This window comes from Triturus cristatus, chromosome 6, assembly GCF_964204655.1.
Source record: "Triturus cristatus chromosome 6, aTriCri1.1, whole genome shotgun sequence".
NCBI lineage: Eukaryota > Metazoa > Chordata > Amphibia > Caudata > Salamandridae > Triturus > Triturus cristatus.
Window position 1 is genome coordinate 176,441,306 of NC_140589.1, and position 15,045 is coordinate 176,456,350.

The 15,045-nt window shown below is 43.2% G+C and overlaps 1 protein-coding gene across 1 annotated transcript in view; it reads left to right on the plus strand.

Annotated features, from left to right (window-relative positions):
* Window positions 1-15,045, plus strand: part of PKHD1 (PKHD1 ciliary IPT domain containing fibrocystin/polyductin) — a 1,788,124-nt gene that overhangs the window by 1,287,290 nt on the left and 485,789 nt on the right. The window contains exon 41 of the mRNA XM_085609531.1: window positions 14,485-14,618. Within this exon, the coding sequence (XP_085465657.1) occupies window positions 14,485-14,618 (134 nt within the window). The remainder of the gene's footprint in view (window positions 1-14,484; window positions 14,619-15,045) is intronic.

The window sequence follows — 15,045 nt, forward strand, 5'->3', positions numbered from 1 at the left end:
CAATCTGGGATCCATCTCTTTGTCACAGTGCATATGCACCGTTACACTCCCCAGCACATATTTTATATTACAACTTTAGAGACTAGTTAGGTTACACAACACTACCCTGTGCATATTACACTCCAAGGCGCATATCGCATAGCACGCGTTAGTGCCTGTGCTATCTCGCGCTCTCCAAAGAATCTGTCATTGCGCACAATGTATTGCATATTATATTTCAAGCCCCGGTTCATCTTATATCACACTTTTTGGTGCATAGTTTATACCATATACTATATCTAGTTTTCATTTTCAATCGTGCTCTCAGGACTATGTTCTATATAACACTGCGTCCACCTACCCTTTTCACGGGCATTACATTTTGCGATGGGGGTGGAGGGTCAGGGGGTGTTTCTGCCAAGTGAATCCGGAGTCACAGTCACAAACGTCCTCTTCTTCCTGAATAAAAGTGAGATTATGCTGCATACTTGTTTATATTTTAAGTAGTTCGCACAGACACACATTTTAAAAACAATAAAGTTCCTAATACCCACCTTCTCTGAACAGTTAGCCTACTGCCCCATCCACCTCCTCCCTATCCTCTGTTGTCTGAATCCATGGACTAGCCTCCTCCCTCCTGCCATGCATTGTCTGATGTGCTGCCACTGCCCTCCATTTAGCATGATGTACCAGTCCACTCCATTGCCCAATTCTATGGCCCATCATTGACCTCCTGCTTAGCCTCTGTGCTTAGCTTGCTGTCCCTATTCTCCTTCCCCATGCCCTCCGATGTCTTTGTGCATGCCCCTGCTCCATCCTTTTTGCCCACCATGTTCCATGGACCTGCCACTCCTATCTAATCTGAGTGTTCTGTTGAGCTCCCACTCCCCTCCCACCTGCCTAGCATTGTCAGATGACTGTAACCTGTCCCTGCCACACTGCCTGTCCACATGCCATGCCCCTATCCCTTCCTCCTGTCCTCCATGGTCCATTTTACTGCCACACCCTTCTGCCCTCCCTGGTCTATGTGCTGCAACTGCTCCTCCTGCCTGCCCCGCGCGGTCTGTTGTGAGGCCCCTTCCCCTGAACTCTCTTGTCTGTGCCCAGGTCCTGACATTCCCTTCTATCCTCCATGGTCCTTTGTGCATGCCCCTGCACCCTCCTTCTTGCCCATCATAGCCATTGTGCTGCCACTAACCCTCCCACTTGCCATGCATGGTCTTCTGTGCTGCCATGGCCCCTCCCACCTTCCCTGTGTGGTCAGCTAGCTGCCCCTGACCCCCTCCCACCTTCCCTCCATGGTCTGTGTGTATGCCATCATAGTCTCATTGTTGCTCTCCATGGTGTGTCTGGTTTCTAGTGCCCATCCTGCCTGACCTCCATGGTCATCTTGCTGCTCCTGCCCTGCCCTCTTGCCCCCAGCCCTCTTATTCCATGTGCAGACCCCTATTCCCTCCCTCCTGGCTTGTATGTTCCATTGTAATGCCCCTGATCCATCCCTCCTGCCCTTTATGGTCTGTTATGCTGCAGCTTTCACTCCTGTCTGTCCATTATGGTCAGCTAGCTACCATTGCCTCTTTCCCCTCTGTTCTCTGTTGTCCATGTGCATGGTCCTGTCCCCTCCCTATTGCTTTCTATGGATTGTTGTGCTGCACTCCCGTGCTGCATGCAATGTGTGGTGTATTGTGCTGCTGCAAACCCTGATGCCTGCCCTGTAGGGTCAGTTTGGTGCACCTCTCCATGTGCCTCCTGTCCTCTGTTATCCGAGTCCATGTCCCTACCCCAATTCCTCCTGCCTACCATGATCCAATGTACCATGCTTGCGAACATTTTGAACTTGGTAAGAGGGAGATTTTGAAAAAAAACTGGGGTATTGATTTTCCCCTTTGAGTTACATTGAAAAAGAGGAGATTGTAGATAGGAGACAGATCAAATAAAGCCCATTTGAGCTTAAAAACATTGGACGTTTCCTGGCTGAAACGGGTCTGTTGCATGTATGGTTGTACTACCACTGCCTCTTCTTTCTGCCCACAATGGTCTATTATATTGCCACAGCCTCTCTTGCCAGTCCTGTATTGTTGGTTTATTGCCCCTGCCCCCCTTTCCACTGCCCTCCATAGTCTGTTGTGCTGCCACTGCCCTTCCTGCCTGCCCAGTGTGGTCAAATTGTTGCATCTGTACTCTCCTACCTGCCTTCAATTTTCAGAGTCCGTGCCCCTGGCCTCTGCCTCTCATCAGTATCCCAATGAACAACTAGATTGCTAACATTCTATATTTATTACAAAAGTAATCTTGATGTAATCAAAACTGTAATACCTAGAGTATTTCCTTTAGAAATTACATATATGAGAGGGTCTTATTTGCATCCCAATTATGGTTAGTGCTCTAAAAAACTAAAATGAGAACATATTTTCTGAGTTTTCAAATAGCGACAAAGAACTTTTAAATTATTTGTAATCTTTATGTTTTTTTATCCAGTTGACCACTTGGTTAAATGTGTTACTTCCAGAGCTGCAGACTTTGCAACTGGGGAACCAGGTTGGAGTTTCTGCTTCAGCTCAACATTCTGTGACTCTGGTCAAATCACTTAATCTCCCCATGTCTACAACCAAAATGAATTTGATCTTGTGTGATGTAATCAATGCTCATGTAAAGCACTCCAATACCTGACAAGTCTGCACTATATAAAACTGTGAATACACAACAAATAAGTTTTTTGCACACTTCTGTCATTGGGCTATACTTGGGCTACATCTGGGTGATATTTGGGCTACATTTGGGCTCTTTTGTCTCTGGTGGCCATCTTGGGAGATTTATTTGTTATGAAGTTTCCTAATTTCCTCATTTACTGCAGTTTCCTCAGTAGGAAATACTTTCAGTTTTTTACTTTGGTTCCATCAAGAAGGCATTCAGATGTGTCACACATTTGCCATAAATTCTGAATGTTAGCACTCTAGTTGCTCATTAGATCACGGTAGTAAAACAAATGCTCACCAGGGAAGTCTGCGGCTGGTATTCAAAGTGCATGTTTCAGTCTGCATGTCAGAATTTTTTTATGAAATAGAAGAAGATTTGAGAAGTCTAAATGTGCCCTAATTTTTCTTTCTGCAGAATTAATCATAATTTCTATGGCAAAATGAACCCCCTCATTTTGTTCCTTTGTAAATTAAATGTTTTAAGTGTTACCACTTTATTCCAATCAAGATGGCTTCAGGTGTGCCATACTTTTGTCATAAGTAAGACTGTTTGCGCTCTAGTTGTTCGTTAGAACACCTTGGGACATTCTGTCATTGGGCTATACTTGGGCTACATCTGGGTGATATTTGGGCTACATTTGGGCTCTTTTGTCTCTGGTGGCCATCTTGGGAGATTTATTTGTTATGAAGTTTCCTAATTTCCTCATTTACTGCAGTTTGCTCAGTAGGAAATACTTTCAGTTTTTTACTTTGGTTCCATCAAGAAGGCATTCAGATGTGTCACACATTTGCCATAAATTCTGAATGTTAGCACTCTAGTTGCTCATTAGATCACTGTAGTAAAGCTACTGCTCACCAGGGAAGTCTGCTGCTGGTATTCAAAGTGCATGTTTCAGTCTGCATGTCAGAATTTTTTTATGAAATAGAAGAGGATTTGAGAAGTCAAAATGTGCCCTAATTTTTCTTTCTGCAGCACTAATCATAATTTCTATGGCAAAATGAACCCCCTCATTTTGTTCCTTTGTAAATTAAATGTTTTAAGTGTTACCACTTTATTCCAATCAAGATGGCTTCAGGTGTGCCATACTTTTGTCATAAGTAAGACTGTTAGCGCTCTAGTTGTTCGTTAGAACACTCTGGGACATTCTGTCATTGGGCTATATTTGGGCTACATCTGGGCTCTTTTGTCTCTGGTGGCCATTTTGGGAGACTTATTTGTTATGATGTTTCCTAATTTCCTCATTTACTACAGTCTCCTCAGTAGGAAATACTTTCAGTTTTTTACTTTGATTCCATCAAGAAGGCATTCAGATGTGTCACACATTTGCCATAAATTCAGAATGTTAGCACTCTGGTTGCTTATTAGATCACTGTTGTAAAGCTACTGCTCACCAGGGAAGTCTGCTGCTGGTATTGAGAGTGCATGTTTCAGTCTGCATGTCAGAATTTTTTTATGAAATAGAAGAGGATTTGAGAAGTCACTCAAAATGTGCCCTAAATTTTCTTTCTGCAGCACTAATCCTTCTTTCTATGGCACAATGAACCCCCTCATTTTGTTCCTTTTTAAATTAAATGTTTTAAGAGTTACCACTTTATTCCAACCAAGATGGCTTCAGGTGTGCCATACGTTTGTCATAAGTAGGACTGTTAGCGCTCTAGTTGTTCTTTAAAACACTCTGGGAAGCTGCAGTAGAACACAAAGGAATCAACTGGCAGTCTCTGCCCTTGTTGGGTGTACATGTTTTACTGAGAATCTCAGACTTCATTCTAACATGACTGAGAAAGATAATGTGAATTTACAGAAAATATGCTCTCATTTTAGCTTAAAGATCACCTTCCAAACCTCTGTGGGAAAAGCATGAGAAAATAGTTTTCTCGCAAACATGATTCATGATATCACAGCAGAAGGCTTTTTCACATGGTAAAATCACTTAGAACACGCCACAATTCCTAAAATGGGTATGGTACCATCAACAAATGATTTATAATGTAACTAAAGTCTTAAAACCTTCTATTAACCGCAATGCTTTTTAATGAGGTGCTAGCATGTATATTGGTCCCAAGATGGCTGCCAACGCTTCTTGGATGAAGTGCTGACAGCCAATCAGATCTCACGATGAGATGTGTGGTTAGGCTCCGCCCAGATATATATGTGATTTTACTTTTGATTTTCTCAGGAACTACTGAACGGATTTAAGCAAAAGGCACGAGTGTGAACCAAGGGCTACCTTTTACCAAATTTGGTGTAATTCCGTTCAGCCGTTCGGGCTGTACCTTCGACTAAAGGTCCTAAGGAAAATGCATGGGGAAAACGCGTTTTGGGACCCCCTTTTTTCTCAGCCCCCGCTTGACGAATCACCCCGAGACTTTCAGGGTAGGAGTTGAGCGGAGCGCCCCATTCGTTTTGAAAATTTCACGAAGATAAGTCAACCGGCGCCAAAGTTATTCAAAATAGAATTTTCAGATTTCCTATGGGAACTCGGTCCTAACTATAACTATCTACTGGCGACCGCCAGTAGATATTATATATCATACTCAAGGGACTTAGCTATACTATTACATAAATATAATGTGTGGTAACATTATTCCAAAGTCAACAGGTTGAATGTCACTTAAATAAGTGACAGAAGCACCCTTTGTTGCTAACAGCAAATAGAAAAATCAGCAATAGCACTATATATAATATACATTATTATTTGTTATATGAACATGGTTACCTACACATCAACATTCTTCCATATGGCGAACAACTGTACAAGACTGGCTCAGTGTGTTCAAGGGAGCCTACGTGCCTATAGAATACCATACGAATCTGATTGGTCCCATGTTAACAAAAAATACGTTTACTAAAATAAGACTTCCCTCTCTTGGAGCATGCACAACCCTGTGTTAGGTCTGATATAATTAATATGGAGCATAATTCTTATTACCCTAAGCCAATTTACTTTACAGGGTGGTTCCTTAACTGCAACATGCCGCCCTCAGCAAACCCAGTTCCCAATTTAGCTTTACTATTTGCGCCTTGAGGAGTTACAAAGCACTGTATACATGATACATGTGGAGTGTCTACGTACTCAACAATTAAAAAGTGCTTTAGGCCTTGCAAAGTGTTGGTAAGCGCTATTTATTTACCATCATAATATTTTACTGTGCTACGCCTTGGTTAAAAAAAAGTGTTTACGTCAGTTTTTCTTTCTGAACTCGTTGGATTTGAACAAGATCCAGTAACTTTGGCACAATTTTCTTTGCAATACAATGAAAGACAAGGGCATATTCTCTTACGCCACTCCACACCGCTTGGCATGAGCCGAGACAGTCCACCAAGCAGGACTTGACACTATTGTTAGCTCCAGAATGATGAATGTCAAATTGGTGTCTTCTGTCCTGAGATGCTCTGAGTGATACACCCCAGGCACATTGTTAGCATGAAATATATCTCGTTTATCCTTTAACTAAAGTACTGTGAGATAATCTATGGAAAGGAGGAGAGCCGTGAAATGAATCACATATGGAAACTGATATTTGGGTGTAAAATAAGATGTTTTAGGACGCCATGCACAAGAGAAGTGTGTGTTCCCGTCACTAGACAATGGGTTTTTTTTTTACAGCACGTGGTAATATTTCAGTAAATCTGCCCCTGACACAGGTAGCTAATGTGTCATGTGCGTGAGGAGCCCTGGAACCAATGTTCCTCATAAACTTCTTCAGCAAGTGTCTTTTTACACCTATGAATGGGAGTAAAAGATACTGATGGACGTTACTCGAGCTGATTTACCCAGCCTTTAGTGCCTAGAAACAGCAGGACAGATGAGCGGGAGTAAAGCTCCATGTATAAATACATCTTTTTATTATTACGTAGTTGGGTGTTTAAAGCTGTTTGTAGAATCGTGGAGGAAACACATCATTACTACTCCAGTTTTAGCATTTCCTCCAGAAATTGAGAGAATTTGAAAGCACAACACAAAACGGGCCCCAGATTTTGTCTTTAATTAGGAAGACCACAAGCTGGAGAATTTGTCTGTGTTAAAAACAACTCGAAAGGGATTCAATTGAACCGCTTATGACAGACATATTTAGGTCTGACGAGAGACAGCTTTAGCTGCACCGCAAGAGACCACATAAGATGTGCAAAGTGAAAGGGCAACTAGTGATATGACGCCAATATCTTAGGGCACGTAAGGCATTTGCTGCCCCCTCCCCCTTGAATATTGGATCCGTCTCGGACGCGATGGGCCCATCTCTACAATGGTGCAATAGTGATTGTAATTATATACTGGTTGTATTTGTGGGCCTATTGTGGGTAAGCTGGACCTCATTCTTATAATAACCGTGGTTCTGCCATGTCTTTGCATGTTCTTGACAATGATTGCCCAATGACACTCATGGCTGCGCTGCGGTGACGCTGACCTTGGCATTATGGCGGTAATTCTGGGCATAATGGTGGCAAATCGATGCTAGCACACCGCTGGCATTTCTTGGCATACTGTGACCTCACACGGTGTGATGGCACCCCCATTCAGAATAATAATGACCCTCTAATAAGGATGGTAATTCTTACCATATTGTAGACGCTTATGGAAGGAGCTACCCATGTTTTGCTAATGCTGGTAGTGGCATAATGGCCACACTACTTGGCAGAATTTGGACATTGTTGGCACCCATACTTGGTGTAATACTGCCCACAACATAACAAATGCATTTGTAAAGGGCACATTCACCTAGAAGGGTATCTTGGCGTTGAATAATAGATATTTCTTGTTACCCAACGGTACTCATTTTATTGACTTCAGAAGAATGAAAGGCTGAGAGAACCTGCCAGGATTTGAACCTGTGACAATGAGGTCGCACACAGACCCCTACTGTGGACACATTAGTCCACTGAGCCACCAGACACAGATATAGGTGTGTGAATACCTACGTCCAGCATGTTACTGCCTCTGACATTGTGGTGGCAAGTCGTTGGATAGTGTAGGTAATCCTTGACATAGAATGCCAGTTACATGCGTGTAGATCTGTTGGTAAGAAAGAGAAGGTCCTAATGTCTTACTCTGTTTCTGGCACGGTACCCACACCGCCCAACATCTCAAAGAAGTCTCCTCTCTTTGTCCATTCTTTCAGGCGCTCACTTATCCATCAGTCTGGTCATTCAATCACATATGCATTCACTTTTCTATCCATGCACTCAATCACTCATTCATTAATGTAATCTCTCATTTAACCATCATATAATTTTCTCAATCACCCACTCACCCAGACACTTAAATTCGCACCCAAGCGAGCCAATCAATGACAAGCATGATTTATTAAAAATACACCTCTTGGCTTTGTCAGTGCTTGTTTATTGCGTTGTTTCAAATGTGGCTCTGAATTCAGGACATTGTGCACGGGTATTGTTTTGATGCTAGCACTTACCAGCAGACTGCATTTGAATAGCAAGCTGATGTAACTGTAGCCTGGCTGTTTGTCTTCGCCTTCGCCCCCAGGATGTTCCTAGTGTGAGACATTTTAATCTGGCAAACCTCTGGAAACAAATAAGCAACAGATACCCCGGGTCAGATTTAACGTCCGCCTTCGCCCTTTAATTAGTTTGCTACGGGGAATAATGGGTAAAGTGCTTGTTCTGTCTTTGACCTCGTATGTGTCTCATTGTGTGCATTCTCACGACTGCCAGGTTCATGCTTGTCACAGCCCAAGAGGGCACAAACGTGGGTGTGCTGCGGCCAGCGGCCTTACCAGGTGAAGGGCAACACCGTAGCACGACTGCACGTCTGTAGTCTGTTTACTCCCACAATCGCAGTCCTTAGTGAAGTATAATCATTTTCTCTTTCGCATACCAAACTTCCCTCTATCGTCCAACAGTAGTGTGAGAGCTAACAAAAGCAGAAAAGAGTGCCAGCAGCCGTCAGAAAATGTATATAAACTAGGCCTGGGCGGTGAACTCCTCTCCATTCGTGGAGTCGCGAAGTTTTTCACAATCCGCGCAGCACGCGGAGTTCTGAAAAACTCCGCGAAGCAGACTGGAGTTTTTTCCTCGCTTGCACTCACCAACGTTAAGTTGGCGAGTGCAAGCAAGGAAAATCCAACGCTAAACCACCTCCCTTTCTCAACGCAGGTGGTCACGGATGGTCGCTACCTCTCATGTTGAGAAGCCTTCCGTTCGCATTGAGGAACCTTGAGTATTTTTTGGTCACTTGGCGGAGTTTCTGCGAACTCTGCCCTGGCCTAGTTTAAACATACTTTTCTTGGACCTAAATCAGAGGGCGACCGCAGCATGGAGCTCCAGCTCTCCACTGGAGGCTGGCGCCCTGGGCTTGGGCCACCTTGCACATGCTAAAGGCCAGCCCTGGTGACAGGATCCCTCAAGCAGCACAGGGGCCGCCCAGGAGCCGTATCATGTTCGGCATTGTCTGCCACTGGCAGCAGGTTCGACCGGATGACCTGTGCCCTTCCATGGCTGCATTACTGTGCATCCAGCCTCTAATTTTCTATTCAATCTTTGAACCTGCAAAATCGTATAAATCAAACTCCCAAACCTGAGAAAACGTGTTTTCTGCATTTATTTTAAGGTGTTGCAAATAGTCACAATATGCATGTGTTTTTAGCCTGTGCCTACCACCACTAGTCCCAAAACCCCGTATCATTGAGAAGCCTGGTTGCAGGATTCTGTGTGCGTGGGAGTGTGTGAAGTGCGGTGGCGGGGCATGTAGAAGCATAGACAGACTGTGAAGATGCATAGAGCAGTGGGGAGAAATGATCTATGCCCTCATGCTGGAGCCGATGCACTTTAGACCCTGGCACCAGAATGTGGCTGCAGGCCTTCCTATTTACCCGGTGCCCACTGGACACCCCTGTGCCCATTGGATAACACTGGCTAAAGGAATGTATGATCTACAGGAATAGTGACCTGGTATGAGTGTACATTACCCAAAAAAAGCTAGTGGATATGTTTACAACAAACTGTCGGCGCGCAGAGCTGAGCCAGATTTGCCAGCGCCACGCTCCGACATTTCCAAAACGCAGGGATTCACTGAATATATAACAATACAGCGCACCCCTGCGTTTTCCCTAGCGCTGGTGCTAAAATTATCTGCCTAGTGCCAATGCGGGCATCCTTGCATCATAGTGCAAGCGTGCCTGTGTTGCAAGGAATGATTGTTTATGTGCTGGAAGATATCCCTTCCTGCATATAAACAAGCATTCACAGCGTTTTGCTCTTTCTATGTGTGCTGCACAATGTAGCACACATAGAAAGAAGAAAAAACGAGGAGAAATAAAAGTATTTCTCCTCGTTTTGCCATTCTAACGCCTGCTCTTGCATGGCATTCGTTTTTGGCGCAGCCTCAGATTTACACATCTATGTACATCTGGGGCAGCATCAAAAATCAATGGGTGTTGCGGTGGAACGCCCACTTGCAACACTCATTGGACGCCACTTTAACTCTAAGTGATGCGTGTATATGGGCCGTATTTACAAGGCTGCGTTATGCCACAAAAAGTGGCTTAACACTGCTTTGTAAATATGTAGAAGGATATAGCGCCTCCAGAACATCGCTAAAAGTGGCGCTATCCCTTATAAATATACCGCAAAATTCACTGCATGTTTAGCTTTTGATGTTCACCATAAAGTTTTAGAGCCATCCATTTTGCATGTTATTTATTTTCTAAAAAACCTTATTTCATTTAGGCCACAGATCATTGAAATATCAAGGAAAGTAACAGTATGTGATGGAAATCTCTGACAAGTTATTCAAACTGCACCATGAAAGAAGTCCTATTATAGAGCCTGCCCCCCAGTCCCCCATTGGTCCATCGAACAAATGTTAATAAAAGGGAAGAAGGTCTGAAGATTATCAGGAGGGATTACTTGGGGGTGGCAAACACCGTAATTAATTCCTTACCCCCTACTGAAGCAAGAGTGATGCCTAAGGAAAAGCTTTATGCAACCCCAGGGGAGCCAGGGGATGGTCCACCTCCCCCTGTGATTGATAATTCTATTCCTGTGCCGCAACACCAGACTGTCCGTGCGCACTTGGATCGGTATCCAGCCGGTCCTGGGGTGCACGGTCTTGCCGGGCTTGGCCATGAGGGAAGTTTGGGAAATAAGCAGGCAATGACAAAAGGGACCTTAAAAATGTTATCTTGGAATATAGCGGGCCTCATATCTAACTTAGATATCCCGGATTGGTGTAAATTCGGGTCTTCTCATGGGATCTGCTTATTCCAGGAAACGTGGGCGGCAGGTCCCACCCTAGATTGGGTTATGTAACCTTTGCGGATTCTGCAGTAAAAGGCCCGAGAGGCAGGGGGGCTGTGTATATGGGTGGGCGTCCATCTTGGATTCACGTTGAAAAGGCTAGAAACAAGTAGTCCTGATCTCACGTGCATCCTGATGTCTCACAAAGAAACACCAAAACTGGCTCTGATCAACATATATTCATGGCCAGTGCGATCGGGTGGAACATCTAATACCTTAGACAAACTAACCATCCTATTGCACTCGCTTGGGGGTGATGTTGCCTTGTTGATCGGAGGAGACTTCAATTGCCATTTTGAACCACTACAAGGGGTCCCTCCGATCACAATGGAAGAAAATGAAATCTGGTCAGTTCCGCCCCCTAATGCCTATCCTGTAAAAAATTGGACATCTTTAGTCCTTCAGTTGACTTCCCTTACCTATACATTCTCTATCAGAGCCTGTAACGGTTGATTCCAGAGTGATACCCCAGCCCAGTATACTTACAGTGGCATGGGGCATGCATCTGTGATAGATCATTTTTTGGCTAGTTTGGCTCTGTGGCCCAAAATTATAGATCTTAGTGTTCCTTTTCGCATTGAAAGTGACCATAATCCCCTGATAATTGAGATGGACTTCCAACTAAGCAGGGAGGACAGTGCCACGATGAGTACCCCAAGTAGTTATTTAAGAATAGTGCAAGGTGGGAGAAGAATCCGATGGGCGGCTGTGAAATCGTCCAGTGAATCTATGGCAAAAATATATGGAGATGTAATCCCCCTGCTCGAAACGGCAAATCCCACCCTTACCAATTCCTCGGATATTGATATGGGTCAAATTATGGGTATCCATAGTGAAATGGTCGCAATATTAAAGGACACTTTCTATAAGAAAGGTTTTTGCTAAGCCTAAACCTTGTAATGATGAGAACCTATGGTTTAATAGGTGCTGTAGGGACGCGAAAGCTGCACTACTGTTGGCCCTAAGCCAAGGCAATAGATTTCGTGTTACAGAAGCTAGACAAGCATATAAGAAAATGCTAAAAAACGCAAAATTAGAATGGGAGGCAGATCGTTGGTCCGCTATTACATCTGCACTTGTGGCAAAGGACCCAAGGTCTTTTTGGAACCTTGTCCACACTGGAAAATCAGAAGGCAGGTCTACAATTGCTCCAAACGTATCCGAAGAAGCATGGTCTTCTTATTTTAAAGATCTTTATTCTCTTTCCTCTACATTTATAAGTGAAGCCCCTCCGAGCCTATTGGCTCCGAATCCTATGTGGTCAGTGCAACCATTCACGTTGGTGGAAGTCCAGTCGGCCATTTCAAGTATTCAGCCAAACAAAGCACCGGGACTTGATAGGATCCCAGGTGATTTATATAGAGAAGAACCGATAGTTTGGGGCCCATACCTACAGGTATTATTTAACGCGATATTGCAGGGGCTACCACTCCCAAGTACTTGGCTGGGGGCGGAGATAATTCCAATTCATAAGAAGGGTTCTCCGCTTCAACCCTCTAATTATAGGCCTATTAGCCTTATTGATGTGACCCAAAAAATGTATGTCAGGCTCCTGTTACAACGTTTACAGGCTTGGTCCAACGACAACAACATTCTGACGCCGCTTCAGGCGGGATTTAGGGCCAAAACATCAACAATTGACCAACTATTCCGGTTGCAAGTCCTTCACTGGAAGCATGTGGTCTTGGAAGGGGGTAGTCTATATCTTACATTCGTCGAACTAAAGTCTGGATTTGATATGGTGGACCGGAACCAGTTATGGACCATTTTATTAACAATGGGGGTTCCACCATATTTATGCCATCAGTTTAAGATCTTACATGAAGGCACCTTCGCTAGAGTTCGTTTTGGTAGGCAAGATCAGCTAACTGGACCATTCCCGATTGAGAAAGGCGTTAGACAGGGCTGTGTGCTTGCCCCGTCCCTGTTTTCTCTCTTCCTCAACGGGCTTATTGAAGATCTCCTAGCCATAAACGACATTGACTCCCCCAAATTGGCTGCTCAAAGATTTCCCGCACTAATGTTTGCGGATGACACGCTGCTGCTTTCCAAATCCCCAGTGGGGATGCAGCGGGTGTTGAACCAGTTTTCCAAATTCTGTATTAAAAGGAACCTGGTGGTCAATATAAATAGGACTAAGTATATGGTTTTTAATGCCAATACTGTTAACTGCCCCCATCCAATGATGGAAGGCAGACCCCTAAAAGGGTTCCAACTTTTGACTACTTGGGTTTAACTTTGAATGATAAAATGGGGTGGGGTCCTCAACTGGCCAAGGCCAACTTAAGACTAACCCAAGCAGCTGGGGGTATCCTAAAAGTGCAGAAGAATTGTACCCACAAAATAATAAGCGCCCCCCTTGAAATCTGTAGTGTTCAAGCCAGGGCATCATCCCTTTACGGGGCGGAACTCTGGGGACATACACCAGTAAGCAACCTATCTATAACTGAAAATAATTTTATACGGCAATTATTGGATTTGCCAAAAAGCACTCCCTTGGCCCCGCTCAGATTAGATTTGAATATTCGCCAATCGCAGACGCTATTGCTGTTCGGCCCCTACTTTACTTGAAGCGCCTGTGGAGCACCCCTGAGCTGGTGAATTACAAGGAGGAGCTCAAAGTAGTCATGGCTTTATTAGGATCTGGTAGGATCCCTTGGTTAACATTTGTAAGACAGTCACTTACATCGACTGGGTTCGAGGAACTCTGGCTAAACCCTGAGGTCTCCTGCCGAGCTATTTCTAAGAAAACCATGACATGTATTGTAAAATATTTTAATTTAAGGAATCTCTTTCGCTCAGTAAAAACTTCAAGCTAAACTGATATCTTTTTGGACGTTAAGTCCTTTTATAGTTTTGAGCCTGAGATTGATGTAATACAACCCACTTTAGCGTAGAAGCTCTATTTGCAATTTAGATATGGCACCTTGCCTTTTTATTCTAATATTGATAGGTGGAAAGGGCGTCCTTGCCCAGGTTGTCGAACTGAGGAAGAAACTCCTGTACATGTTATCCTTTTCTGTCCAGCATATGCTAGCATTAGGAGGAAATGGATAATTCAGCTGTGCCAAAAATCTGGGTGTAAAGCAATATTTGTTTTTTTTAGGACACTAAAAACTGATACCAACGCAGTGATTGTCTCTGCAGTAGCCAAATATTTGCTCTCTATGTGGACAACTCGAAGGAACCTGATAAATAACATTGCTATATATCTGCACTAAGTCTATTGGATAATGAGAGAAAAGATTGCACTTTATTATTTTTTTTTTATAATGATCATCGTCTTAACAATTTTAGAATCCTGGTTAGTATTTAAATGTTTTAAACTTTTTAAGAATACGTTTAATAAGCATCTATACAATTGTGATTACATGCATGAATTGAATTGTCTGACCCACTGTATTGATTGTTTTATTTTTATGTGCTTTTATGGTAAATCAAACCGCAATAAAGCTTGATTGAATTGAATTGAATAGAGCATATTTCCTTATGATTTCTTATCATGACATTGCATAATATTTTGAGACAAAAATAGTTTTTATGTTTGCATTTTAGAAGAAGGGGTGGAACAGGGAAACAGAATTTGGCGAAATGCAGTAATTGGAATTTTCGCCACAGATGCACTCTCAAACATTGAAATATTAACACCGGCTGGAATTCTCATCCGAGCCCCCACCAATACAGTAGAGGTAAGTTCTTCTGACAGAAAACATCTTTGCGATTATTGTGAGTATGTGACCTAGAATATGATTGGAGGAACAATGTGTGCCAGAGCTAGGAGAGTTGTCAAAAATTAGAACTTTTCTAGTGAAGTAGTGTGAGACTACAACTTTTCCACTTTATTAAAATGTCCAAGTTTATGTACTCCACATAGATTTGCAGGAGAGAGGGTGAACATTTTCTTAAAAATGTATTTCAATTTTGGCATAAACAATAAATGGAATGATTTTAATAGACTCTTATAAAATGCTTTTATAACAGCATATTATTGACATATATCTGCATGGGAGTGGATCTTTTTGCAAAGCATTTCTCCTGCAGCTAGTATGTTTTGCTGTGTTTTTTTTCGAAGATAGCTCTGTTTTCAAGTAATTTCCAGTGCTTAATTTAAGCCGG